General features: G+C 39.5%; 3 protein-coding genes across 3 annotated transcripts; 1 reads left to right on the top strand and 2 right to left on the bottom strand.

The window, feature by feature from the left end:
* Positions 1-13,046: 13,046 nt before the first annotated feature.
* On the bottom strand, positions 13,047-13,814 carry LOC141638040 (putative mitochondrial protein AtMg00310). Its single transcript, XM_074447490.1, has one exon. The coding sequence runs from the start codon at positions 13,812-13,814 to the stop codon at positions 13,047-13,049; it is 768 nt and encodes a 255-aa protein (XP_074303591.1).
* A 2,629-nt stretch (positions 13,815-16,443) lies between these two features.
* On the top strand, positions 16,444-19,664 carry LOC141638044 (O-fucosyltransferase 36-like). Its single transcript, XM_074447493.1, has 4 exons — positions 16,444-16,602; positions 16,834-18,148; positions 18,417-18,666; positions 19,213-19,664. Exons 1-4 carry the CDS (start codon positions 16,509-16,511, stop codon positions 19,387-19,389), a joined length of 1,836 nt encoding a protein of 611 aa, XP_074303594.1. The 5' UTR covers positions 16,444-16,508; the 3' UTR covers positions 19,390-19,664.
* Positions 19,665-19,671: 7 nt separating this feature from the next.
* Positions 19,672-27,106, bottom strand: LOC141638039 (uncharacterized). Its single transcript, XM_074447489.1, has 2 exons — positions 24,832-27,106; positions 19,672-21,965 (listed from the first exon to the last, which is right to left on the bottom strand). Exons 1-2 carry the CDS (start codon positions 27,022-27,024, stop codon positions 19,782-19,784), a joined length of 4,377 nt encoding a protein of 1,458 aa, XP_074303590.1. The 5' UTR covers positions 27,025-27,106; the 3' UTR covers positions 19,672-19,781.
* Positions 27,107-27,941: the final 835 nt, after the last annotated feature.

Below are 27,941 nucleotides of genomic sequence, written 5' to 3'. Positions count from 1 at the left end.
TGTCAATAACACGGATGAATGCGAATAACGTAATTGAATCTCTTTTCAATGTGATTAGGTTTGTAAAAGTGTATTATAAAGATGACGGAAAGATTTATATATTAATCCGTGTTATTAACAAAACCCGACAAAACATTACCCGTAAACCGAGCTACTCGATCGAGTAACTGACGTACTCGATCGAGTGCCGCCTACTCGATCGAGTACCAAGGCTACTCGATCGAGTACCCTACAGGTCAGAAACTATTTTAAATTGCAAAACACCCTTACTCGACAGAGTAAGGCCCACTCGATAGAGTACCCAGAGGCTCATAAAACCATAGTATTACAGTCTTCCCTCCTTAATAAGAACTTCGTCCCCGAAGTTCAACCCATACATAAAAACGAACATACTAACTCGGTTAAGACGCAACAAAGCTACTAAGAACTCAAAACAACACCCCAACTTATAAAACATGGAACTATGAACTCTTAACACTAACTCCACCAACTATTCCTACCTCCACACATCGCTCACGATGTCGTATCAACTACATCATAAACTCTCCCGACAGTAACTCCATACACTACCAACTACCATCCACTAACGCTGCTAGCTCCATAATATATCATCCACTACCAAATCCAATATCAAGACACTAATAGACATCAAACAGAATGTTACATTCTACCGCCCTTAAAAGGAACTTCGTCCTCGAAGTTTACTCATACTCATAACCTCATCATCCAGCTGTCAACACTAGGGAAATATTCTCACACTCCTAAACATCACACTACTACAAGCACGTCCATGACCTTTAATAAAATCAATCACAACAAAAATCAATCTTTCATTCTACATCAAGACTCAAACTTCCAAATCTACTACAACATGTACAATCATTAAACTTTCTTTGTCGCATCCTACTCCTCTTAATGTTACGTCCTCGTAACTCTCTAATACTAACTTCTTTGCTATACTTCCCAAAATCCTCATCACCATCGCATGTGAAAGGTATCCGCCTATAATCTAAACACTCGCCATTCCTATATCCTTGGCTCTCTTACTTAAAGAGCTCTCGTACCCCAACTCATTCGGCACACCACCTAAACTATACTACAAAATCGTTAGCTTAACCAAAATTTCAATTCTTCCACATTACCGCAACACGACAAACCTCTCTATATAAACTATATAAAACTCCTATGGCCAAAAGCATAACTCACGATCCACACTTGTTACGTACACTCACACTAAATCCTCCAGTTCTTTTTTTTCATTACCGCTAAACCCATACATAACTTAACATGACACTAATTCCCAACACCCTACACTCACTGTCCCAAAATCTGATTATGAACCACTGCAGGCGTCGGATCGGACAACACATGTTCCACCAATCACTTACCATGACTATGTCTAATGCCTCATCTTAAAACAAGATCAAAAGTACTGTAACAACTTCTGACAACTGTGTCCCATCAACAGAATGTCATTATATCATGACAACAATGAAAACATATACAACTCTCTTTCATGTCATACTCTACCCTCATTCCAAAACTTAACTGGTAAGAAACATCAATAAACAAAACAACTGTCTATCTGTACAAACTTAAACTCACAGGAAGCAACATCAAACAAAACAACAATTTATGTGTAACTGGTATGTACTTTCGAGACTCGAATCATAATCATCCCGCCTACTCCACCACAACTGGTGACGGCATCGCAACACCGCCACCAACAGCCACACCGCAGTGCGAAAATACCCGCATCACAACACTAAATACCGTGCCCGGATCACCACCCGAGGCACCACGACCACGTCGATAGACATCACAACTTACACAATCCCATAAGCACTGACTCAACATAACTTCTCGGACAAGAAAAAAAAACTTACTCAAATCCACTTTACTAAATCACAATGCAACATATTATATGCATTAAACAGATAATAACCTCATGAATATCATCCCCTTACCATATCACGGAATAACATATATCATGAATACATACAAGTATAACCAGTCATGCCAGATCAATCAAATTATTACATTTTTGAATATCATTCAATTAAATTACCGTGTCCAACATATATTACAGAACATTCAGATAACAGCTTTATAACTATCACACCATACCACTTCTCGTGAGGTCAGAACCTCACACAAACATTTATACACATCATAGACCCGTAATCACATCCAACTAGTCGGTCCTGATCACGTAAGTTACCACTCGATAAAGGTTACCTGTCGCCCGAGCTTAACTCATATGCCCCTCATAACACATTCTCCCATTCGCATAACCATCACCTCATGCTAAGTATAACCATACCATTACTATTCAACTATTAGCACCCGCCTCATCTAACCACATCTTATACTTTCTTACAACCATACATATCTATCCGGACTCTACAAAAGTAACCTCATTAGAATTGCTATCTTTCTTATCTATCATCACCCTTAACCACTAGTGACAACACCTCAACACTACCACTGTCCGGACATCAAACCTCTTACACTCATCTCTAAACATCACGATTTCTTTCCTATATTTGGTTGTCATCCCAAATAACGAACATCACATACATCAACAAAAATCACCTCAACACTATTTCCAGTTCTATCCTTAATTATATAGTCACCCGACTCACCACCAAAATCTCATATCGTGCAAATTCTTTACCCAACTATTACTTTCTTTAATTCCTCGAAACTCATGATTATCATGTTGTCCTGGAACTTCTATATACTTTAAACTCAAATCCTCATGATAGTATCGTACATCTCGACAATTCCTTACTTTTATATCACATAACCTCGGTGGACATGTTCCTAGTTTTACTCCCCTCATTCTTTTCGTCTACCCTCGACAAAATCCCTTAGTAATTCTACTCTTCATTATTTCTATCTAAAACTCTAGTGCTCCGGTTACCTTCTCATTGCTCCAAAACTCACATCTCATTATTTTATATCGATATCATCTCCCTCTTTCTTACCATCGATCTTTTCTTATCTTGCTATCACTCACCATTGCCACTAATCTGTCCATAGAATCAACATTTAATGTTCAAACAATTGCATCTCCTTTTTTTTTACATCTCTAGAAATCAAAATTCATTTTATACCGTTAATTGCCCAAGGAAATCACACATTAGTTCCACCTCATGATAATACAAATTCTCAAACTCACTCACTATCTGCAAATCCACATCGCGCCATATCTCCATTAAGTTCACTATATACCACTTTTCTCAATCCCTCTAAAATGATCTTTCATTACATATTTTCTTAACCAACACAATTCCTAACCATCTCCCTCCATAATCCCCTGCGAATCTCAAGTTACCACCATTTGCGTCCCTCATTTCAATCTTTTCATTCTCACGTTCCATAAACTCACATCATACATTGCCCACATTCATTTACTTTTACATTACTCAACACACAATCATATCACTCATCTCATCTCACAAAATATGCTTCATGCCTCAATAAACCATACCAATCTTCCTTTTTCTTTTTCCACTATCTATCACAACAGATAAACTCATGTCCTCCCACCGAACTCCTACTCACCACAGGTGCCACTCACTACACCATAAGATTGGGTAACTTACGTATTAAGACCAACATACATGTAAAACAATGCATAAAGAAGCAAAATAATACCTTTGGATTAAACATAATATGCAACGAAATCAAAAGATGAGCATATGACCCAAAACAGGGGTCACTAGATCGAGTACAGGCCACTCGATCGAGTAAAAGGCTTACTCGATCGAGTAGGTGAAAGTCAGAGACACGTATAAAAATTACCAGGGCTACTCGATCGAGTACCAAGGCGCACTCGATCGAGTAAGGGTCACTCGATCGAGTACCCTACGCATTTCTCAACACTGTCCAGTTTTCGTAAAACGGTCATAACTCACTCATTTCTTGGTCGTTTTGGACGTGTGACCTATCGTTAAAATCGTAAAAGAACAAGATATCACCTCCAATTGGAATCACATTAAAATCAATTATACATCTCAAGTTATAAAAGTTTAAAGACAACCTCACTATAATCGAAAACACAACTACTTGATTTTACTTCCAAACAATTTAAACGACAACATGGTAAACAAAAACAACTCGATGCTCATAAAACCAGTATCCCTAACCACATGTTACTAACTTCAAAAGCCAAGCAACAACATCCATTATGCACATGCATCATTCAATTTACCAAGCATGTATTACCTACATGCTTTTATTCTATAACCTTACGTAAACAAAATCACAAATATATGACATCAAGGAGTCGTTTGGTTGATCAAGGAACTTAATTTTCCTAGGAACTTCATTTTCATGGGAATTAAGTTCCTACATCCAATTCGGGTGAATTTGACAAAAGTGTTTGGTTGCTCATGTAGGAATTAAATTCCATGGGAATTTCCAATGACCAAGGGGGGAGTAGGTAAGCCAATTCCTACATCATTTAGGCATTGGAAGTTCCTGGGAACTTCTAATTCCCCCATTTTCCAAAAAATATGGCAACCAAACAACCCATTTTTTTGCAATTCATGGGATTTTCCAATTCCTGTGTTTTTCAAGTGTCAACCAAACAACCCCCAAGTCTCCTATTCACATGTTACTAGCATAACAACATTATAAAATCTCTTCCATCATATAACATGCGTTATCAAAAATCATATTATCATGCAACAACTATCATCTTTTTCCACCAATTATTCATGCTCTTACTCAAACTTTCAACTATATAAACTCGTACAACACTACCAACAACATATATGTATACATAACTCTATGTATAGCTCAAATCAAACAAATTTTCTTTCCGTATTTCTATAATGTCATCTTGTAAAACAACTATCATGCTTTTAATCAATAACTTACGAAATCACATCATCACCATCTTTTCTACACATTCCCCATTCTCCATATACATACATCCACTGATTCATGCTACGCATCACCATATAGGTACACAATTCACAAGATAAACACATAGCGATCCCGACTCATATCCCATGGTGACCGGTTCAAAATTGTAGGGCGAGTTCGCGACTTTAGGACGTCTCCTAAGTCTTTGCATTAGCTCCTACAACTTCTACCCCGGGTTCATTTTAATTTGACTCCCTATGTTCATTAGGTTCATTGGTTACAGGTTTCAGGATCGTCGCTCTGATACCATTTGTAACACCCCCATACTCCAAGTGCCTTACCAGGATCACTTAAGGCATGGAAGTACTACCATCTCGGTTACCCGAGGCAATGATAATCATAAGACAATAAAGAAACGTACTTTAAAAGTAAATATAGTTTAAGTGATTACATAATCAAAACCAAAATTGATAAACTGAAATACAACATTCTCGCATTTGGTCTCATCGCTAAAACTATCAAAGCTATAAAACATCATCGACACAATGAAGACTTCTAATCGCCACGTGATGACTCATCCCGGCTATCCCATACGCGTCATATCATACCTGCTCAATAACTCGCTCACCACTCCCGAATGGATCACCACGTTTTTAAAACATTTAAACGGGGTCAGTACTAATTACACAAAAACAATGCCACAATGAAACAAGAGCACAAACAGTCCAAACAACTCAAACAGTTCACACAAATCCCCAGTCTCCATCTCCAATCCACACAACTGACTACACACTAAAGTGTGTAGCCCTGTCAGAGTACCCATCGCAACAAGTACTCCACGCCGCCAGTGGGGGACCGCAGCCGTACCCACCAAATCCCTGCTCATCTCCATCGAGCGATAAACCCAAGTTCATTAATGTGCACATCCCTTCTGTGGCAGGTTCCACAGAAGGCGAATCAAGGGCGTGAAGTCACTCCCTCAAGTGACTCCACTCAACCAGGGACGTACCCCGAAGAACACAGACAGAGAAACAGTAATCACAATACAACATCAACAACCGTCTGAAACAATCAACAATATGAAATCACAACCGTCTGAATCAACCAACAATCACTAACTACAGCACAATTCACCACACATATCATGTAACTGATACTGAGTAGGGAAAACACTACCTGGAATGCAACACAAACATCAGACGATCTAGCAGCTGTCTCAAAACCTTTCCTCTACGAACCTTTCTCCTATACACATAATCATACAATCACTACCACATCAACATAAACATAGAAAACCCCCAATCCCAAAATTAGGGTTTAAACAACCTTAACCAAATGTTATAAAAATGGTACGTAGGACTTACCCTTGACGCAAGGATTACAATGATACAAAGAACGATGAAATTCGACCTCTCAAGCTCCGGGATTTGTCAATAACACGGATGAATGCGAAGAACGTATCTTGAATCTCTTTTCAATGTGATTAGCTTTGTAAAAGTGTATTATAAAGATGACGGAAAGATTTATATATTAATCAGTGTTATTAACAAAACCCGACAAAACATTACCTGTAAACCGAGCTACTCGATCGAGTAACTGACGTACTCGATCGAGTAACTGACGTACTCGATCGAGTACCAAGGCTACTCGATCGAGTACCCTACAGGTCATAAACTATTTTAAAATGCAAAACACCCTTACTCGACAGAGTAAGACCCACTCGATAGAGTACCCAGAGGCTCATAAAATCGTAGTATTACACCGACTGCTCACCATAGTGGATCACGGCAGACACAACATAAAAAGAAAACACAAATAACAACACAAGGTCAGTAACTGAAGGAACACACAACACTAAATACAACAAACATACACCCAACACCTCCTCCAATCGCCAACACTCCTCGGACTGCCTGAAGGTCAAGTCCTGCCAGATTACGGCCGCAACCAGTAATCCTCACCGTCAGTGGGGGACCCACCTAAGCCTCACTCATCAATACCGAGCGAAAACCCATGTTTAGGGTTGTTCACTCGCTGGTCCGGACCAAAGACCAGACCGAACCAGACCATTTGGTTCGGACTAGACCAGACCGAATTTTATTTGGTCCGGTCCACCTATTTACTCTACTTTGGTCTTCGGTCCGGTCCTGGACCAAACCAAATGGACCGCGGACCGGACCATGGACCGAACTTATATGAGAAAATAATCTTTAAAATTGTAATATTTTTTTTTTATTTTCTACTTTTTTTAGACGTATTATAAGATGTGTAATTATGTACTCAAATCTAGTAAGAAGAAAATGTTGCTTATTTTTATCGTTATGAACTTTTTAAGTTCTAATTTATATGCTAAACCATGTCAATGACAATCATATTTGGTCCACTCGGTCCGGTCCGGTCCAGTCCAGTCCAGTTCACACGTTTTTCTGGTCCAGATCGGACCAGACCAATATTAATATGGTCTGGTCCTCGGTCCACCTTTTAGCCCTTATTTGGTCTTCGGTCCTAAGAGTTTGGTCTGGTCCGGTCCCGGACCAATGAACACCCCTACCCATGTTCCTTAATGTGCACATCCCCCTTGTGACGGGAACCACAAGGGGCGAATCAAAGGCATGAAGCCACTCTCGCAAGTGACTCCACTCAGCCGAGGACATACCTCGCGAATCAAAGACAAACATACAACAACCAACTACAACCAATCCACACTACCAATCATAATACGAATACAATCAGACACTACAAACAACATATTAAACAACCAATAGTACTGAGTAGGAAAACGTACCTGTAGTAATCCGCAGCAAAACCGCATACGACCGTAAGATGACAAGCAACCACCTATTACAAACAATATGACAACCCTATTACTACTACCACAACCATAAACAGAACTAAGGAAAACGTTGATGATGATGACATACTTATACATAGCGTTCTGGTGACAATACCGCTACCCGAGTCTTGCTTCCCATCCCCAAGGTGTCTCAACTCACAAAGGGCTCCAAAAAGGATGAATATGGGTGAAACAGAGAGAGGTGACGGCAGTTAGGTTTAGGAGAAAAGGAATGAAATGATTTTGTTTCACGATTCCACGATTTATATTTTACCGCTGAACTCCAGTTACTCGATCGAGTACGGAACATACTCGATCGAGTGGCCTCTACTCGATCGAGTCACTGAGCTACGACCGAAGAGCCTCTGCTAGATCGAGCCTCCTAAACTCAAAGAGTTACTATGTCACAAGGTTAAACTCGTATGGCTTCCAAGGTCCAGATAAGTGTCTAAGGTCAGTCAACAACGGTCAAAGGGTCCCGAAAAGGACGGGTATTACAAGCAACTTACTTTCTATGCAAAAGGTTAGAGGTTTGACTCCTCTGAGTACCTTTTCAATAAATTCTCATTTTTAATCATGCAGTAATTACAGTTAATATGCATTAAATATTATTGCATTCAGTACTGTTACACATATAATATGATTCGGCTTCAAATTTTTCGAACAAAAATGACTTCTAAACCGAGTATACATGTAATTCTGGTCAATAATGAAAATTCTTCTAGTCTTAAGAATTTGTATGCGTACACTCTCACTCTCTCTCGTTATTGGAATCTAAAGTCGCCACTAATTTGATGTTTTATATTTTGTTGAATGTTTGCATCTCGTGTCTACAATTTATAGAAACGTCACCGCTCCTTCGAATAATAGTGCTTAAATGGAATAATCGTGTGTTTCGGTCTCCATCACATATCGCTTCCATACATGACTATTGATTTCAAGGTTGAGGAAATGTGGGATGATGAAAATACCGGGTGGGAGTGGGAAGTATTCGCTGAGTATTTGCCTACTGAAATTTTGCAAGCAATTACTTCACATGAAGTCATATGCGATGTTGACAGTGACGATGTCCTTTATTGGTCCCAAACACCATCGGGTCATTCTCAATTAAATCCGCGATCCGGCTTATAAGGAATGAGCCTAATGAAGAGAATGCGAGTTTTTGGAAATTGCCTTGGAAAACATGGCCATCTCAGAGAGTTCGATTATTCCTTTGGTCACTCTTAGATGATAGAATTTTGTCCAATTCGAACATGGCTCGTAGGGGTTTTGTTGATGACCCGAGTTGTGCTAGCTGCAATACAAATGATGAAACGTCCACACCTATTAAGAGATTGTCACATGCAAGAAAGGTATGGAGCCTATTCACTAATTCCTTTCCTGACGGATTTTTTTTGAACAATTCTCTTTGGGACTGGGGTAGTTATGAATCTGAAATCTGACCGAGGACCAGCAGGACTTGACGAGTCTTGGCCCATTAATTTTGTTATTGTGGTTTGGTGGTTGTGGAGGTGGCAGATTTGTCGAGTCTTTTGGGCGGCAAGAGGACGTTCCCAACAATGTGTTCACTTTTCTTATGCAACGATTATGGGAGGTGAGAAACGCGAGATAATCCTTGAATAACATTAATGACTCAAATAACCGGCGCAAGAAGGAGATTTTTGTGAGATGTCTTGCTCCTCCGAATGGCTGGATTGCACTTAATATCGATGGTGCCTCGAAGGGAAATCCGGGTTTAGCAGGGGCAGGGGGAATATTTCGTGAAGTGTCGGGGAACATGCTTGTAGCGTTTTCAGAAAACATAGGCTTAGCTACGGTGATGAGGGCCGAGTTGACGGTGTTAAAAAGAGGACTAGTGATTGCGAAGGAGCGTCTTTTTCAACGTATTATTATTCAAATCGACTCAGAAGTAATCATTGATCTACTCGAATAAGGAGGTAACACCCCATCTGCGCACAACCACCTAGTCTAAATTTGCAAGTGTTTCATCACTGACCATCCATGGAACATTGATGTTCATCGTGTTTACCGTGAGACTAACGCGTGTGCGGATTGGTTAGCTTACCGCGGAGTGGCTCGGACACAACAACAGTTTCTTATTGAAGCAGGGGAAACTCCGAGGCAGTTTTTCAGGTTGATGCACCAGGATATTGGCGACGTGTTCTGGCCTAGACTCGTCCCCAATTGATGTTTTTATAGTTTTTTTTTTTGTTTCTTAGTTTCATTTTTTGGGCTTCCTCCCGCTTCTTGTAACAAAAAAAATCATATTTTAATTCTTTAACTTAAAACTAAAATAAATGCATTTAAATATAACTTCGGATTAAATTATTGATACAACAACAACATCAGAGCCTTAATCCCAAAATGATTTGGGATCGGCTGACATGAATCATCCTTTCGGTGGTCCATGGGTGAACGCACGCCTCAAAATGCGAATAAAAAAGGGAAAATGAAAAACAAGAACGAAAATGTAATGGAAAGTCAAGGTAAACTTAGGGGTTTTAAAATCGAATTCCGGATTTCTTTAATAAAAATTTAAAATTTAAATCGAGATAAAAGATTAAAATGATTTTGAAAACCGAAATAGAATTAAGGGTCCGGAATGCCTTAAAAGTGGTTGGTAAAAACGTGTAATAAAGGAGAGAAGAATAAATAATTTAATTTCTTTAAATTAAATAAAAACACTAAATATGTCAAAAAAAACCCTCAAATACTAAAAATCCACATGTATCCTTTCCCTCCATTGTGCCCTCTCCGTCACCATACTCTCCTCAAGCCCCGGAAATCTCATATCGTGCTCTATCACTCTCAACCATGTCTGTCTCGGTCTTCCTCTGCCTCTAGGGACCTAGTCTGTTCTCCAAGTCTCCAGGCTCCTAACTGGTCCGTCCATAGGTCTCCTTCTTACATGGTCAAACCATCTACCATCTTAGTCGGTTTTCCATCATCTTGTTCTCTACTGGCGCCACTTTTACCTTTTCCCTAATCACCTCATTCCTTAACCGATCTTTCCTTGTATATCCGCACATTCACCTCAACATACGCATCTCCGCCACACTCATCTTTTGAATGTGACAGTGTTTCACGGCCCAACACTCGGAACCGTAAAGTAAGGCAGGCCTAATTGTCGTGCGGTAAAATTTTCCCTTTAATCTTTGGGGCATATCTTTATCGCATAGAAACCCTGAAACACTCTTCCATTTCAACCATCCCGCTTTAATTCTGAGAGCCACATCTCCGTCTAACTCCCCATCTTTTTGAATAATAGATCCTAGATATCTGAAGAAATCTGACCCCTCAACAACATTCCCATCGAAAATAATACTCCCCGCCTCTGTCGATCTCAACCCCGCCACTTTAGTGAACTCACCCCTCAAATACTCAATCTTACTCCTGCTCAGCCTAAACCCACGAGTCTCTAAAGTCTGCCTCCACAATTCCAACTTTCTCTCCACCCCCTCTTTCGTCTCATCAATCAACACAATATCATCAGCAAACATCATACACCAAGGGATGACGTCCTGAATATCCCTTGTCAACTCATCCGTAACTATAGCAAAGAGAAAAGGACTAAGTGCGGAACCTTGATGCACCCCCATGGTAATGGGAAATTCTTCCGTTCTCCCAACATTAGTGCGAACACATGCACTAGCCCTCTCATACATGTCCTTTATGAGGTCAATATATGAAAATATATATTATTGATCCCCTTGATTAAATTATTGATCCAAATATGAAAATACGTGTTACTGACCACAATAATCTAACACAAATCTAAATAGATAGATATTAGCATTAAGATCTGGAATGAGACTAGACATAAAGATCTCAACAATCCCGAGAAAGACAAGTCCACTAGAATCAACTCTAGTAAGGAAGAAATCTGGTGGGAGGAATCTAGAAACAGTTTCCTAAAGCTAAATTTTGACGGCTCGAGAATAGAAGGCAATAAAATTGCTTTAGGATATTGTATAAGAGATCATAATAGTAAAGTCGTTTTGTTAGGAGTAAAAAAGTGCGGATCTAATAGTATTCTTGTTGCGGAAGCTCTCGCTTAAAAAAAAAAAAAAAAAAAAAAAAAAAAAAAAAAAAAAAATCTAAATAGATAGATCACCCTTTAATGATCTTACTGATTCAATGACATACATAAACCTAACACGTCGTAAGACTGCTCGATAACCTGTTTTAACTAAATCCATAACCGGCTCAAATAGCTCGAATGCTCGATAACCTGGAAACGGTGTCGAGTCGAAGACGTCTCAAAACTATTACTGACTTTTTTTTTTTTTTTTTGACAATAATGAACCGAAATATATTAAAGAAGCACAGCTAGGATACAGAGTTAGCCTGTTGCCAGGCGTACAGACCAGAAAGGATAAATTACAAACAAAGCACGGATTTCCCGAAAGGAATGCCGCACACTAATTGGGACTGGCAAAGAGGTTGCCAGAACTGCAGATAGTTTACAACAAGGGACTAAGAAACAAACAGAACTCAGACCCAGAGAATGGGCATAGCGCATAGCACATAGAAGGGCCCTGGTGGCAGCGTCGAAAGGCGAACTTGCGCGAACAACACATGACTTTGAAAAATCCAGCTCGGTACTGATAATGCAGTAATTGAAACAGTTTGTGCGTGGGACGTGGCATGTGGAAACATAAAAAGAAATCGCACTCCGTTGAGGTAAAGATGTATCTGTGACAACACAGGGTGTAACAAAGTCAGTAGAGGGGTGCAACTGTGTAGGACGTACCTTGGAAAATTGCACATGATAGTGCAGTAGATTCTCAATGAGTCGACAGGTGAATACAGGGTCACCATTGTGATTTCGAAAAATCACAGCATTGCGAGTAGTCCAAATGGCCTGGAGAACACAGCAAAAGTGAAGCAGGAGCCACCTTTGATTAGGCACCAAAGATTGTCTGTAAAGGTAAGACAAGAAGTCTCCAACCCAAGATATAAAGGAAATAGATGGGTTAGCCATGGCGTTAATCCCAAGGGCGGATGCGTTCCAGACATGTTGGGCCGCTTCACATGAACGAAATAAATGGTCTTCAGTTTCAGTGGATGAATGACAGAGAGTACACGTTGAGTCAACCGGCACATATTTGGATATTAAATTAACATTTGTTGGCATAATATTATGAGCCAGACGCCATAACATAATTGAGATCTTTGGTGGCATTTCTTTTCGCCATACTTGTTTCCAAGGAAAGGTATGAACAAAAGATCGAATGCAGCGGGCAGCAGAAGATTCAGACCATAGGAGCGAATAACCTGATTTTACCGAATAAGAGCCATCCTCTCGTATATTTCCGAGAGAAAGTCATCAAAATTACGAGTGGGGTTCCAAAGCAATAATCTCCTTTGCACAAATAGAGGAAAAGTAACGGAAAACCATAGACGGATTCCAGTCACCGGATTCCAGCAAGAAATCAGATAGAGATGGTGAAGGCTCTGGAACTGGAACTGGAGCGGTGCCAAATGGCTGCTTACCATTAATCCAACGACTTGACCAAAGGTCAAGTAAACGCCCATTACCAAGCTTCCAGCAAATACCATTATTAGCCGCAGAAACAGCCTTGCAAATGCCGGACCAGATAAACGATGGTTGAGATACTCGAGAGGTTGCTAGAGGAATAGGCAAATCACGGGCATATTTTGGGGACATATATCTTGCCAGAAACGCAGTCGGTTGTGAATGAATACGCCAAAAATTTTTAAGAAGCAAAGCCTGGCTTAGCAGATGGGTGTTTTTGAAACCAAGACCACCATATTCCTTTGGCGCTTGCAGTATACTTTTTGAAGTCCAGTGAATAGAGTGCTTATTCCAGTCATTGCGCCACCAGAAAGCCGTTAGCAAGGCATCTATTTTGCGACACACACCAATAGGAATAGGTACCGCAGAGAAGACGTGATTCAAAGAAGCAAGCAAGATAGCCGAAATAACTATCAATTTACTTGGTTGGCTGAGATGGAGAGCAGACCAGGATGAAATGCGAGTAGTGATAGCATCAACAAAAGGAAGGAAAATGGCAGACCTCTTGCGAGGGATATCAATAGGAACTCCCAAGTAGGTACCAAAAGTGGGAAGCTGAGCCATCTTCAAAATCGAAGTCAGATGCTCTCGGAAGTCCGTAGGTGTATTCGGACTAAACTTGATATATGACTTACTAAAATTAATCATCTGCCCTGAAAATGCTTCGAAGTCCTTGAAAATATCCCGTAAAGTCTCAAAGGACAAAGGTGTTGCCTTACGAAAGATAGAAAAGCATCATCTGCATAGAATAAGTGTGAAAGCGGTGGTGCATATCTTGAAATCTTGATGCCGGTCAAGGAGCCAACTTTTTCAGCTCTGATCAGTTGTCGCGACGGAATTTCCATACACATAATAAAAAGGTAGGGAGACAAAGGATCCCCTTGACGAAGTCCACAGTCTGATCGGAAAGATTCCGACGGTTCGCCATTAATAAGAACCCTATAAGAGACTGTAGAAACACATTCCCAAATAATATTTCTCCAGAAAGTTGGGAAACCCATACGCTTCATAATCAACATGAGAAAACTCCACGACACACGATCAAAGGCCTTGTTCATGTCAAGCTTAAGCACAAAAAACAAATTTGAACCCTTTGTTGTTTTGTTAAGATAGTGCAAAGACCTCATGAGCGACGAGGCAAAATCATCATCACCGGCCAGGGACAAAAGCTTGTTGCGAGTCGATACAATAGATGGAATAACCAAATTAAGCCTATTAGCCAGGCATTTAGATGCAATTCGGTAGATAACATTACAAAGACTAATAGGCCGATCTTCAAGGTTATCAACTCAGGGTGGTCCACCTTCGGAATAAGTATGATATGTGTCTGGTTCCATTCTTTCAGCATTACTCCAGAATTGAGAAAATGCAAGATTGCCGTAGTTACAAGATGACCAATCTGAGGCCAGAAAACCTGATAAAAACGGGGAGTAATACCATCCGGGCCAGGTGATTTCGAACCATCCATACTACGAATCACCCGGAGAACATCGATCTCGATAAAACGGAGCGAGAGAGAATAGAACAATCGGGCCGGCGAAAGCAAAGGAACATCCAGGTCATCAAGAAAAACTGCCGTGGACTGAAAAATATCAGCCGGAGACGACTTGTGACCTCCCAAGAAAGATCGGAAATAAGAACAAATCTCGGCTTCTATATCAGCTGGGTCATTAATCCATGTTCCGTTAGAAGTGCGTAGAGAAATCAGTCGTTGCTTGGAAGATCGTTGTTTAACACGGTTAAACAAAAAACGGGTCGGAAGGCCATCCAGAACTTCTTTACGCGTCTTGTTTCGCTGAATCCAGTAACTATGTTGCTTGGAGAGCAGCTGAAGGTGGGAAGCTCTCAGGTTGTGGTACAAAAGGGCGTCATCAAAGTCGGAAAGAGAAGTAGATGCTTGAAGAAGATCACCTTCAAGTGAAGACCAATTTATACCATAGCAGATACGGTGTTGAATAATCCAATTCAGAATAGCAAAACGAGCAGCAGCTAACTTTCGGGATAAGACATAAGAAGAGGAGCCATAAACTGGAGTGTTCCATGCATTCGATACAAGAGTCATCACTTCCGGAATTTGAAGACACCAGTTGTCAAGACGGTATGGCCTCTTACGTGATTTTGGTTGCGGCATAAAACGTAGCATAATTGGCGAGTGATCGGAAATAAGAATAGGTAAGTGAAGAACCGAGGAAGCGGGAAAGAGATCAATCCAGTCTTGGGTTGCATATGCACGATCAAGGCGTTTCATAATACATTGGTTATCAAGTTGGCCATTCATCCAGGTAAAACGAGGACCAAAGAAAGGAATATCCACAAGATTGTTATGAAATTTCCACGCTGTAAACTCAGCTTGACCTCTTATTGTTAAAGATCCACCAAGTTTGTCCGAATGTAATTCCACAAAGAAATTAGGATAACCAAGATGGTGAGTCTTCGTTGTTGCTATGTCGACATTAGTATGAGTCTCTTGCAAAAACAAAATCAGCGGATGATATTTAAGGACACACTGATGTAGATACGGAATTGTAGGATCATCCGCTTCTCCAAAGCCCCTACAATTCCAACAAAAGATAGTCATTGATACCCGGGTGGTGACTTAAGGCCCACCACCTGACCTAAACGATCCGTCCTATCTTCAGCGCTGTGAGAAGACAGGAAAAGAGACGGAAAAACAGTTAGCGACGAAAAAAGGAAACCGCACCCACTGTCAACAGAACATCTAAGACGTTTAAATGAACAAATTTCCAGGGCCGAATCTGAACTCATAAATTTGCGTTTATTCGGCCCACAAACACCAGCAAACCGAACTAAATCAGGCGATTTAGGTTTCGTGTAACTGAAGCCCGGTAAACCCAGGAAAACAAAGAGACACTCAGGGGGGAGTGCTCGTGGCTCAAAGACAGACAAGGACGAATCCAAAGTTAAGTCCATAAACTTAGCACGACAAGATCGTTTAAAACGTGGACAACTCAGACGATGCAGCTCATAACTTACCTTGCGCTTGAACACAAATTTCAATTTCCTACCAGACGAGTCCATAGGAACGGAATTACCAGAGCCAGAGCTAGGCCCAGCAACCAAAGGGTCACGAAAAAGGATGCCCACATCCACATGACGCGGGGGGTAACCGGTTCAGGCAAACCAAGATCCATGATAGGATCCAAGTCAATCCAGCCTAAATTGGGAGAATTCGAGACTATCTGACCCGCTTTAACTAATTCATAACTGATTCGAGTAACCCGATCACCACTTTCAAAGATGCGAATTGTGAAGTGTCAACCTCCTCCACCGACGACCAAATTGACGCTTCACCAATGTCTAGTTCATCACTCGAAGCAACTGCTCAACACAAGTACTTGATTTTCTCAATTTAGTACGCAAATATTTCCTCATATTGTATAATCATAACCCTAAATCCCCAATTCCCCCAATTGTCTAACCCTTTTTGTAAATTGGGTACACTATTCTTCAATTTATCACTGAAATTCATTATTTTTTCAAATACCCAGATAAAAAGTTCGAATCTTTACCCACTTTCATCAACTAGTTAACCCCAATCTTCACTAAATTTGTTGAACTTTAGTGAAAATGATGAAAGAATTGGGAAGAGAGGGTAATTCTTCAGATGATGAGGAAGATGATCGAAGGAACTTGATTAATCAAAACGACACCGTTAAACCCACTTTCCAGATTGATGATAATGGTTTCGGGGCGTCGCCGCGACGTCGTTTCAAGCTTGATCTTTGTAAGTTTATGAAAAAGAGGTATCTTTTTTTAGTGATCTTAATACCATTGTTAGTTTTACTTTACTTTTCAATAGATTTTCATGGTAATTCAAGTGATTGGGGTGTTAGTTTGATTAAATCATCTTCTGAGCAAATGAGGGAAGCTGAATTGAGGGCTTTGTATTTGTTGAAAAAGCAGCAATTAGGGTTAGTTAATTTGTTGAATCATACATTTAGATCAAATGTTACATTTAATAATAGTAGGAGTAATGATAATGGTGATGGTGATAATAGTACTTTTGGGTACTTGAATTTGAGTGGAATGCCGGTCGTGAAAGCGGGTTTTGAGGATTTGAAAGGTAGGATTTTTGATGGGTTGATGTTGAATAAGGAAATTCAGCAGGTTTTGCTGTCAACTCATAAGAATGGGAATGGAAATGGAAATGTGTCGGAATTGGGTGTCGAAAGTAATGATTTGATGGATGGGGGTTTTAGTATGTGTGGAAAAGTGGATCAGAAGTTGGCAGAGAGGAGAACTATTGAGTGGAATCCGAAGTCGGATAAGTATTTGTTTGCTATTTGTGTGTCGGGGCAAATGTCGAACCATTTGATTTGCCTAGAGAAGCATATGTTTTTTGCTGCGGTTTTAGGTAGGGTTTTGGTTATTCCGAGTCATAAGGTTGATTATGAGTTTAATAAGGTGTTGGATGTGGAGCATATAAACAAATGTTTGGGGAAGAATGTGGTTGTAACGTTTGAGGAGTTTGCTGAGGCAAGGAAGAAAGAAATGAGCATTGATAGATTTATTTGCTATTTCAAGGATTGTTATATTGATGATGATCATGTTAAGAAGTTGAAGTCTCTAGGTTTGTCTTTGCCTAAGCTTGAGTCACCTTGGGGGGAAGATGTGAAGAAACCAAAGAAAAGGACAGTTGAGGATGTTAAGGGTGCTTTTTCGTCTGATGATGCGGTTATTGCTATCGGGGATGTCTTTTTTGCTGACGTAGAAAAGGAATGGGTAATGCAGCCTGGAGGTCCTATTGCTCACAAGTGCAGAACTTTGGTTGAGCCCAGTCGCCTGATAATGCTCACTGCCCAGCGTTTTGTCCAAACCTTTTTGGGCAAGGATTATGTTGCCCTTCACTTTCGAAGACATGGTTGGTTAAAGTTTTGGTATGTTCGGTACTCTGCACTTACTCAGCAGTAGGCTAGTAGCCAAGTAGCTATATTCTTCAATGTTTATTGATGATGTAAGCTAGTACTCTTTCCGTCTCATTCATATGTTCACCTTTTATATTCGTTGTGAGCAGTATTTTAATCAAAGATAAAGAAATGATTGGCACGGAGGGAGTAGCTAACAAGCCTCATTATTCAGTGTTCATTGACGTTGTAACTTAAATGTCATTATGAATCTCTGACGTTGTGTTCAACTGATATTCAGCAATGCAAAAAATCCGAGCTGTTATTATTCAGTTCCTCAAGCTGCAAGCTGCATTTCAAGGGTAGTTACAAGGGCCAATACTCCAGTTATATATCTTTCGACTGATGCTGCAGATAGTGAAACTGGATTACTTCAGTCACTAGTTATTGTTGACGGTAAAGCTGTACCCCTTGTTCAGCGACCAGCACGAAATTCAGCTGAAAAATGGGATGCTTTGCTGTATAGACATGGCCTTGATGGGGATTCCCAGGTAAGAGTTTATTTCACTGAAGCATTTACTGCAATTGCCCCTCGATTAAAAATATTAAATTTCTTGAACTTATCAAATATCTTTGTGATTCACTTGCGACATTCATCAATGCTAATTTCTAAGGGCCAGTGTTTTCCCTATTTATAGACTGTGATTTAGGTATTCTCCTTCATGTAACCTCATCTTATTTTCTACATTGCCATTGTTGTTTGATGCTTCAGTATAGAATCATTAAATTTTAACTTATCTTGCTGGCACGAAAGATGGTATTCGTGACCTAGTTTCCATATTGTGAAGAAATGTTACTACCCGTTGTTTACAAAAACCCATGCCTTGTAATGCCAGAGGGTCAGAGATCAGTTCAGCTTCCGTCGGAATGTATCACCCTAATCCGCTATAAATCCACCCACAAGTTCAAACCTAACGGATAAAGGCATGAATAAACTTGCAAAATATGGCCTGTTATATAGGAACTTTCTTTAACTTGCAGAATTTTAAAATTATTCTTTAGCAGATTCTCATACGTGTAGTGCTTTCCTTATGAAGGTGGATGCAATGCTAGATAAAACAATCTGTGCAATGTCGAGTGTATTCATTGGGTCTTCCGGATCGACTTTCACTGAAGATATAGTTCGGCTAAGACGGGGGTGGGCATCAGCATCAGTCTGTGATGAATACATCTGCCAGGGTGAGCTACCAAACTTCATAGCCGAGGATGAATGACTTCGAAGACAGTCTTCGTTGATGTTTAATACTCCTACTTACCTGGGTATTACTTTGTAGCGATTGATTTTATTTAAGGTTTACGATATATGTTTTCTTTTTCCCGTCTCCTAATTCATTGATTCAATTTGGTAGTCAGATTTTTTGTTGTTACTGATGGAAGTAAAGACCATCAATATTGTTGTGCTCAGAAGACTGTGAGTCTGAATGTTTATATGATGTACTGTTTGTTGTGTAAGTTTTCTTTTGTGATTGCCAAATGATTTTGTGATAAACTTATGAATTGTCACTAACATCTATTAAATCCTCACACAATGAATTTCTTTGATAAATCCGTTTCAAAAATTACCAGCACTGCATTTTTTTTGTTGCCTGATTGTAAGGATCTCCTTTCATCGCTTGTTTCTGTAAAGGATCGTTAATTGGGGGATTATTTTAACTGCAAAAACTATTGGAAAGATGGTTGAACTTCCAATTATAAATCCATGTAGAAAAGGGTTATGTTCTATTCTCTCATTGGGGGTGTCATGATGTGGCTTTTCTGGATGCGATTGGGGAGAAGAAGGATCCTGCTGAACCTGACTAAATAACCCTGGGTTCCCGACATAGCTCGTTTCCGTGAAAGTATTGAACTGGCCGCCTGTTGGTATCGGTCCTGTAAGATTGTTGTAGGATACATTGAACATTGACAAAAAGTTCAGTTTTTCAAGCGAAACTGGAATTTCTCCTGTCAAGCTATTCTGAGACAAATCCAACATTTCGAGATTTGTAAGACTCGAAAATTCTGGTGGTATTCTGCCTGAGAAATGGTTTTGTCTGAGATCCAATACATGAAGGTTATGTAATTGACCCAGCTCACTTGGGATATTCCCTGTGAGTTGATTCCCCCCAAGATATATAGCCGGGGGCAAGTTTGCAAGCTGATTATAGTCGTTTCTACTCGAGTTTTCAGGCATGACAAGTAGAGGGATCTCAAGATAACTTCGGCTCAGATTGTTCATAACCATCTCTGAACTTAATGCTGAGAGCCTACCAAGTTGTGAAGGTAACTGTCCTGAAAGAAGATTGGCAGACAAGTCCAAGTAGAAAAAGTTCGGTAGAGTGTCAAACCAACCTGGGATTACCCCTGTAAGTTGATTATAAGACAAGTCTAAAATCTCTAAGGTCTTGAGGTGAATCAACCAACCCGGGATTTGACCTTTGAAGTTACAACCTCCCAGTGCAAGAACCTGCAAACTGTTGAACTCATCAGGCCTAATAAAGCTTTCTTCACCAGGTAAAACTTCACCGTAAAAGTTTTTGGATAGCGTTAGCAGTGTGAGGCTTTTACAGGCCGCGAATATTTCAATGGCCTCGGACACGTTGGTGAAGCTATTGTTTGAAAGAGAGAGGAAAGACAGTGATTCTAGAGCCACGACATTGGCTGAAATTCTTCCTGCTAATCTGTTGGTAGCGACTCTTATTGCAGTTAGTGACTTGCATGAGAATATGGACTCGGGTAAGTTCCCTGTGAAATCGTTGTTTCCAAGGTCGATGATTTGGAGCCTTCTTAGTCTTGAGAAATCTAATGAAGAGATATTTCCTTGCAGGAAATTGACCCTCAAAATGAGTTGGACAAGATTTGTGCAATTCATCAAGGATGGTGGTAAGAACCCTTCGAGATTGTTTCCGTGGAGGTCTAATTGTTCTAATTTTGAGAGATTCCCTATATTTTGAGGGATTGTGCCATGAAAATTATTGAAGTGTAACCGAAGAATTCTGAGCTCGGGAAGGCCAACTAAGCCTTCTGGTATGAACCCAGATAAGCTATTTGCAGGAACTGAGAACTCAACCAATGATTGCAGTCTAGAAATGTCAGCAGGAAGTGACCCTGACAGATAATTAAGGCCTGCTCGAAAAACTTCAAGTCTCGAGCATCCACCTAGGCCAGCAGTAATCGGTCCATTAAATTTATTGTTGGAGAAATCGAGTTTTTCGAGAAGAGGGCAGTTGGTACAAATTGATACAGGAATCTGACCAGTGAAGCCATTGTTGGTAGCATTAAAAATCGTCAAATTCGATGCAAGAACAAACCAGGAGGGGTCAATGTGGCCATTGAGCTGATTATTTGATACATCTACAACCTGGATAGTGGAAGGAAAGCTACCCTCTACCGAAAAAGATGCTGATAAATCACCCGTCAATTGGTTCGAGCTCAAATCAATGATCTCGAGACTCTTCAACGATTTAAACAGAGAATCAGGGAGAAATCCAGAAAGAGCATTACAAGAAAGATTGAGCTGAGAGAGACTTGTCAGCGTCCCAAGTGAAGAGGGTATAGTTCCTGTTAAACCTCTTGAAGGTAGCCATAGACGGGTAACCCGACCAGTGCCATCACAACCGATCCCGTCCCATGTCGAGCAGCAATCAGAGACGGAACTCCAGTTCAGCGATATCGATGAAGTAGCCGAAAACTGATCAGAAAAGGTTAGAAGAGCTTGTTGATCTTGCGGGTTGCAAACTTGTTGGTAAGAAAGAGTGATTGAATATAACAAAAGAATGAACAAATGTAAGTAGTGAGTTTGAAGTAATGAAAGCTTTAACATGGCTCAAATAAATGAATCGTAAAGGTTTTTAGGTTATTCAGTCACTTAGTTTTACAGTAATGCTTATGTAAAACGGTGTTATATAAGAATTGTCGATTTTTGTGAATGATTTATGTTGTTATTATGCATTTGTGTGTATTAAACATTTCAAAGAGTGTTCTTTTTATACCCTTAACAATGGAGGCAAACATCATGATCTACAAGATAGTAATATGATTCTTTTAATAGGAAAGGATCTCTGGCTCTTGGTCATGTCACCAAATTAAGGAAAGGAATTTAATAAAACTAAGTCAAATATAAGTTGCCAAGAGTAGTTTAATGTGGGCAACTAGGTGATTAATCTAATCTACTAATGCTTGGCATTAGCCTTGTTTTTTTGGGCGTAAAAGGAGCGATTTTGATGCTGACGGGATTTGAATTCAGGTCATGAGTATCACGCCTAGCACCTTTCATACTTTAACGGACTTACTATAGTTGTCATTACATTGGTGAATACACCTTGAGCCATATGGGTCCCGGGACACCGACAAGAATATATTTTTAATGTATTAGCTTAAGTTTTATGAAGAAAAAAAAAATATATTATACAATTTTGTGAAATAATATTATTGAAATATATTATAAGGAAATCAGAAACAAAATTTTATGGGTCCGTCGTTACTCGTTAATGAGGATGGGGGTGACGTTTAATTCTTGGATGTGAGAAAATCTTACCAATTGTTGAAACATCTGAGAAAATCTTGGCTGTGACGTTTAATTCTATTTCTATGTTTTGATATACAAATCATGAAGTTTCATATTGAATATCCATTGCAAAATCTTAGTAAAACTTGCCATGCTTTATAATAAGAGAAGATCTCTTACAAATCTTAGGTGTATCATCCATCGGAATCGGAATTGATATAACTGTTAGCTGATATAGTAATATAAATACGAGAATAATATATGTGATGCGGGTTAGAATAACAAATTTGATGCGGGTTCAATTGTTCGAACGGTTTTATATAGATAGAGTCCCTACCCCCGGAAATAAGCAAAAAGAGGCATTAAAATTTCACCGGAAAATTCACGTGGTACCCTCAAACTTTGCTATTTTTCACGTGGTACCCAACTTTTTAAGTTTGTGCACATAATATCCTTGAAATTTGATTTTTCAAGCACAACGTGCCTTTTTATCGTTTTTAAAATTTTCAATTGGTCATAAATTATAGACCAGAAATCGGAATTAGCTAAATTTTTTTTTCAAATTGATTACCTCTTCGAGATCTATAAATTGATAAAACGAAAATGGTCATTCGGAAATTTAAGATCGAAGATATGATTGATTTGAGATTTTCGTTAAAAAAACCCTATAAAATGTCAGTCGACAATTTTTTTTTCACAAATCGTAGATTATGACGAGATAATCATTTTAAGAAAAAAATTTGGTCAATTCTGAATTCCGTTCTAAGAGTTATGCGCAATTGATTTTTTTATAGCGACAAAAATGGCATGTTGTGCATAAAAATCAAACATGGAGGGTATAATGTACACAAACTTAAAAAGTTAGGTATTATGTGCAAAATGGAAAAGTTAGAGGGTACCACGTGAATTTTCCGAAATTTCAAATTTGCTTTTAAATTGGACGGAAAGAAGCGAGTACACATTACGCCATACGGATACTCAATCTAGGGGTTTTTATAAATTCTTATTTAAGACGATTGTAAGTTTGAAACGAGTTCAAACAATTCATGTACCTGGTTAGCAATGAACATTGACTAGCATTTGAGATATGTTTTTGGATTTTTCATACTTCATTTAAGACGGTTCTAAAGAGAAACAAACTAATGAATTTTAGCCTTTTGGATGAAAAATATGAATTCCTTTGCCCTAACTTTCAATATAAGACGAGAAACTTTATTTAAACTTCTAGCATTCTCTCCAACCAGGTTGATGGGTTCGACTCTCGCAGTAACATCAACGTTCTCATGGCTGCAATCAGGTGGTAGTAGTGTAGTATGCTTCTAGCAATATAGCATTCCAACATTTCTCCAAGGTTATGACTACTTACGACAATAATAATATAGCTTTCATTCCAAAATGTTTTCGATTCAATTAACATACATCAATGACCAATAATATAGGGAAAACAACGGTTTTAACAGTGGCGGAGAAAAAAAAAAAGAAAAACAATAGAAAACATAGTGAGACCATGTTTGTGTAATGTTCAACGCCGACCTGAAATGTTAGCGTCTAGACTGTGCCCTCTTGCGGCCTGAGGATTGAGAACCCAAAAGGTGGAGTTTGGTCTTCAGAAGAGAAGGGTAGAACACGAGTTTTCAGTATCCATTGTGAGACCATGAACTGTGAGAGAGATATTAGGTTCGAACTCCTTGCCGCGGCCTTTGCCCAACTCCACAGGTCAGAGATTAAAGATTGCCATGGTTCTTTGTGAAAAATGGGGTTTGGAATGCAGGTGCTGGTATGAATAGCATTTGTACCGAAGCTGGTATTGTGTTCAATTCAATCTCGGAGGAAGACGGTAACAAAAAAAAGGACCTTCATAGATGAAACGTTATCCTAAGTTCCGTGCAACTAAAAGATTTTCATCCAGCACACATTTCTCTAGCAAAAAGCTCGATGCATCGAGCAGGCCTTGGTCCTGGAACATACTCCAGCAGCAAATCTGACATACTTTCGAGGGAAAGAATTTATATGACCACAAACCAAGATCAGGTTCAGGTTGAGTATGTAAACTTATATATGCTTTATAAACTGTCACAATTCACAAACTCTTATTAAATCCTTTGATATATTCGCTATCAAAGTAAAAACACTGCAGTTTTCCTTGTTGCCTGATTGGATGGATCTCCTTTCATTGCTTGTATCTATAAAGGATCCTAAATTGGGGGATCATTTTAATTACAAAAACAGTTGGAAAGAGGGTGAGAATACCAAATATAAATCCATGTAAAAGAGGGTTATTTTTAATTCTCTCGCTGAGGGTGTCGTGATGTCGTTTTGCTGGCCGTGGTTGGAGAGAACAAGGATCCCGCAGAACTTGACCACATAGTCCAAGGTTCCCGACATAGCTCGATTCTGTGAAAGTATTGAACTGACCTCCTGTCGGTATCGGTCCTTCAAGATTGTTGTAGGAAACATTGAACTTTGACAAAAAGTTCAGGTTTTGTAGCAAAGATGGAATTACTCCTGTCAAACTATTCTGGGACAGATCCAACATTTCGAGATTTGTAAGACTCGAAAATTCTGGTGGTATTCTGCCTGATAAGTGGTTTTGGCTTAGATCCAGCACATGAAGGTTATGTAATTGACCCAGCTCACTTGGAATGTTTCCTGTGAGCTGATTGCTCCCAAGATATATAGCTGGGGGCAAGTGTGCAAGCTGATTATAGTCGTTTCTACTCGAGTTTTCAGGAATCACAAGAAGAGGGATCTCAAGATAACTTCGGTTCATATTATCCATAACCGTCTTTGACCTCAACGCTGACAGCCTGCTGAGTTGCAAAGGTAACTGTCCCGAAAGAAGATTCACGGACAAGTCCAAGTAAAAAAGGCTCAGTAGTGTGTCGAACCAACTTGGGATTGTCCCTGTAAGTTGATTATAAGACAAGTCTATAATCTTTAAGCTCTTAATATGAACCAGCCAACCTGGAACTTCGCCTTTGAAGTTGCAGCCTCCCAGTGCAAGAACCTGAAGACTGTTGAACTCATCAGGCCTAATGAAGCTTTTTTCACTAGGTAAAACTTCACCATAGAAGTTTTTGGATAGTGTTAGGGTTGTGAGGCTCTTAGAGGCCGAGAATATTCTGATGGCCTCGGACACATTGCTGAAGCTATTGTTAGACAGAGAGAGGAAAGACAGAGATTTCAGAGCCACGACACTGCGGGAAATTCTCCCTGTTAACCTGTTGGTAGCTACTCTTATTGCAGTTAATGACTTGCAGGAAAATATGGTCTCTGGTAAGTTCCCTGTGAACTCGTTGTTTCCGAGGTCGATGATTTGGAGCTTTCTTAGTCTTGAGAAATCTAGTGAAGAGATGTTTCCTCGCAGGAGATTGATCCTCAAAATCAGTTTGACAAGATTTGTGCAGTTCATCAAAGATGGTGGTATGAACCCTCTCAGATTGTTTCCATGGAGGTCCAGTTGTTCTAATTTCGAAAGATTCCCTATGTTTTGAGGGATTGTGCCATAAAAATTATTCGAGTATAATCGAAGAATTCTAAGCTTGGGAAGGCCAAGTATGCTTTCTGGCAATAGCCCAGATAAGCTATTTGCAGGCACTGATAACTCAACTAGTGATTGCAGTCTAGAAATGTCAGCAGGAAGTGATCCTGACAGATAATTAAGACCTGCTCGGAAAACTTCAAGTCTCGAGCATCTACCCAGACCGGCAGGAATCTGTCCATTAAAATTGTTCTTGGAGAAATCAAGTTTTCTGAAAAGAAGGCAATCGGTACAAATTGATGCAGGAATCTGGCCAGTGAAGGCATTGTTGGCAGCATTAAAACTCGTAAAATTCGATGCAAGAACAAACCAGGACGGTTCAATCTGGCCATTGAACTGATTATTTGATACATCAACAACCTGGATAGTTGAAGGAAAACTACCCTTTATGGAAAATGATGCCAACAGATCACCAGTCAAACGGTTGAAGCTCAAATCAATGATCTCAAGGCTGGTCAACGATCTAAACAACGCATCAGGGAGTGACCCCGAAAGAGAATTACAGGAAAGATTGAGCTGAGAAACACTTGTCAGCATCCCAAGTGAAGAGGGTATAGTTCCTGTTAAACCTCTTGAAGGTAGCCATAGACGGTTTACCCGGCCTGTGTCATCACAGCCGATTCCGTCCCATGTCGAGCAGCAATCAGAGACGGAACTCCAGTTCAGCGATATCGCTGAAGTAGCCGAGAAGTGATCAGAAAAAGTTAAGAGAGCTTGTTGATCTTGTGGGTTGCAAACTTGTTGGTAAGAAAAAGTGACTGAATATAACAAAAGGATGAACAAATGAAAGTAGTGAGTCTGAATTCTTGAATCCTCTAACAACATGGCTCGAATAACTGAATCATAGAGTTTTGTTTAGGCCTTTAGGGTGATGACGATGGCAAACACTCTGATATAAAATACTGCTCACAAAAAAATAAAAACGTAAAGAACAAACTGAGTCGGAAGTACTACAAGATAGTTATGACTTCTTTCACAGGAAGCGGGTGTAACATGACATTAAATCAGAGAAGGGTGTTAGTAGTTTAATAAAGCTAAGTCAAATACAAGTTGTTGTCAAAAGTAGTTAGTTAAATAGGGGCAATTGGATTATTATTCTACTAATCCTCGTCATTAGTGAGGACTGTCGGATCATGAATCATGATCCAACTAATTCGAGATAGATTGAATCATTTTTAATCACTCTACCGAACACAATTATTGAAATTTTTGGCAAAAAATTGGTCTAATTCAATGTTCCGATATAGTAATGACGATGTTTCAGATCTTCCCCATTGCCAAGTTTTATAGGAAAAACAATGATGTGATGTTATCTGCTAATCCAAGTTAAATTTGTTGTATTGCTTCTTGTTTAAGATGAATACTAGTATTGGTGCCCGGCTTCGCCCGGGCTACCTCTACTTACCATTATTTTTTTTTTCATTAAATAAAATTACTTAAAGTTGCATAACCCATAAATTTATCATTAGTATATTTTTCTATGACATATCCTAAAATTACGATGAAATAAATTTTGAGACAAATTCACTACTCCCGCTAATTTTTTACTCTTATTAATGAAACAATAGTAATAACATTTCACTACTTGTCCGTAATCATTGTTAATTTCACTACTCCCGCCGTAATTATTGTTACTGTCACTACTGCCGCATTAATATTGATAATTTCACTACTCCCGCCGTAATTATTGTTACTGTCACTACTGCCGCATTAATATTGATAATTTCACTACTCCCGCCGTA

This window comes from Silene latifolia, unplaced genomic scaffold (genome assembly GCF_048544455.1).
Source record: "Silene latifolia isolate original U9 population unplaced genomic scaffold, ASM4854445v1 scaffold_167, whole genome shotgun sequence".
NCBI lineage: Eukaryota > Viridiplantae > Streptophyta > Magnoliopsida > Caryophyllales > Caryophyllaceae > Silene > Silene latifolia.
The sequence above is the reverse complement of the archived record's forward strand: the minus strand, read 5'-3'. Positions and strand labels throughout refer to the sequence as shown.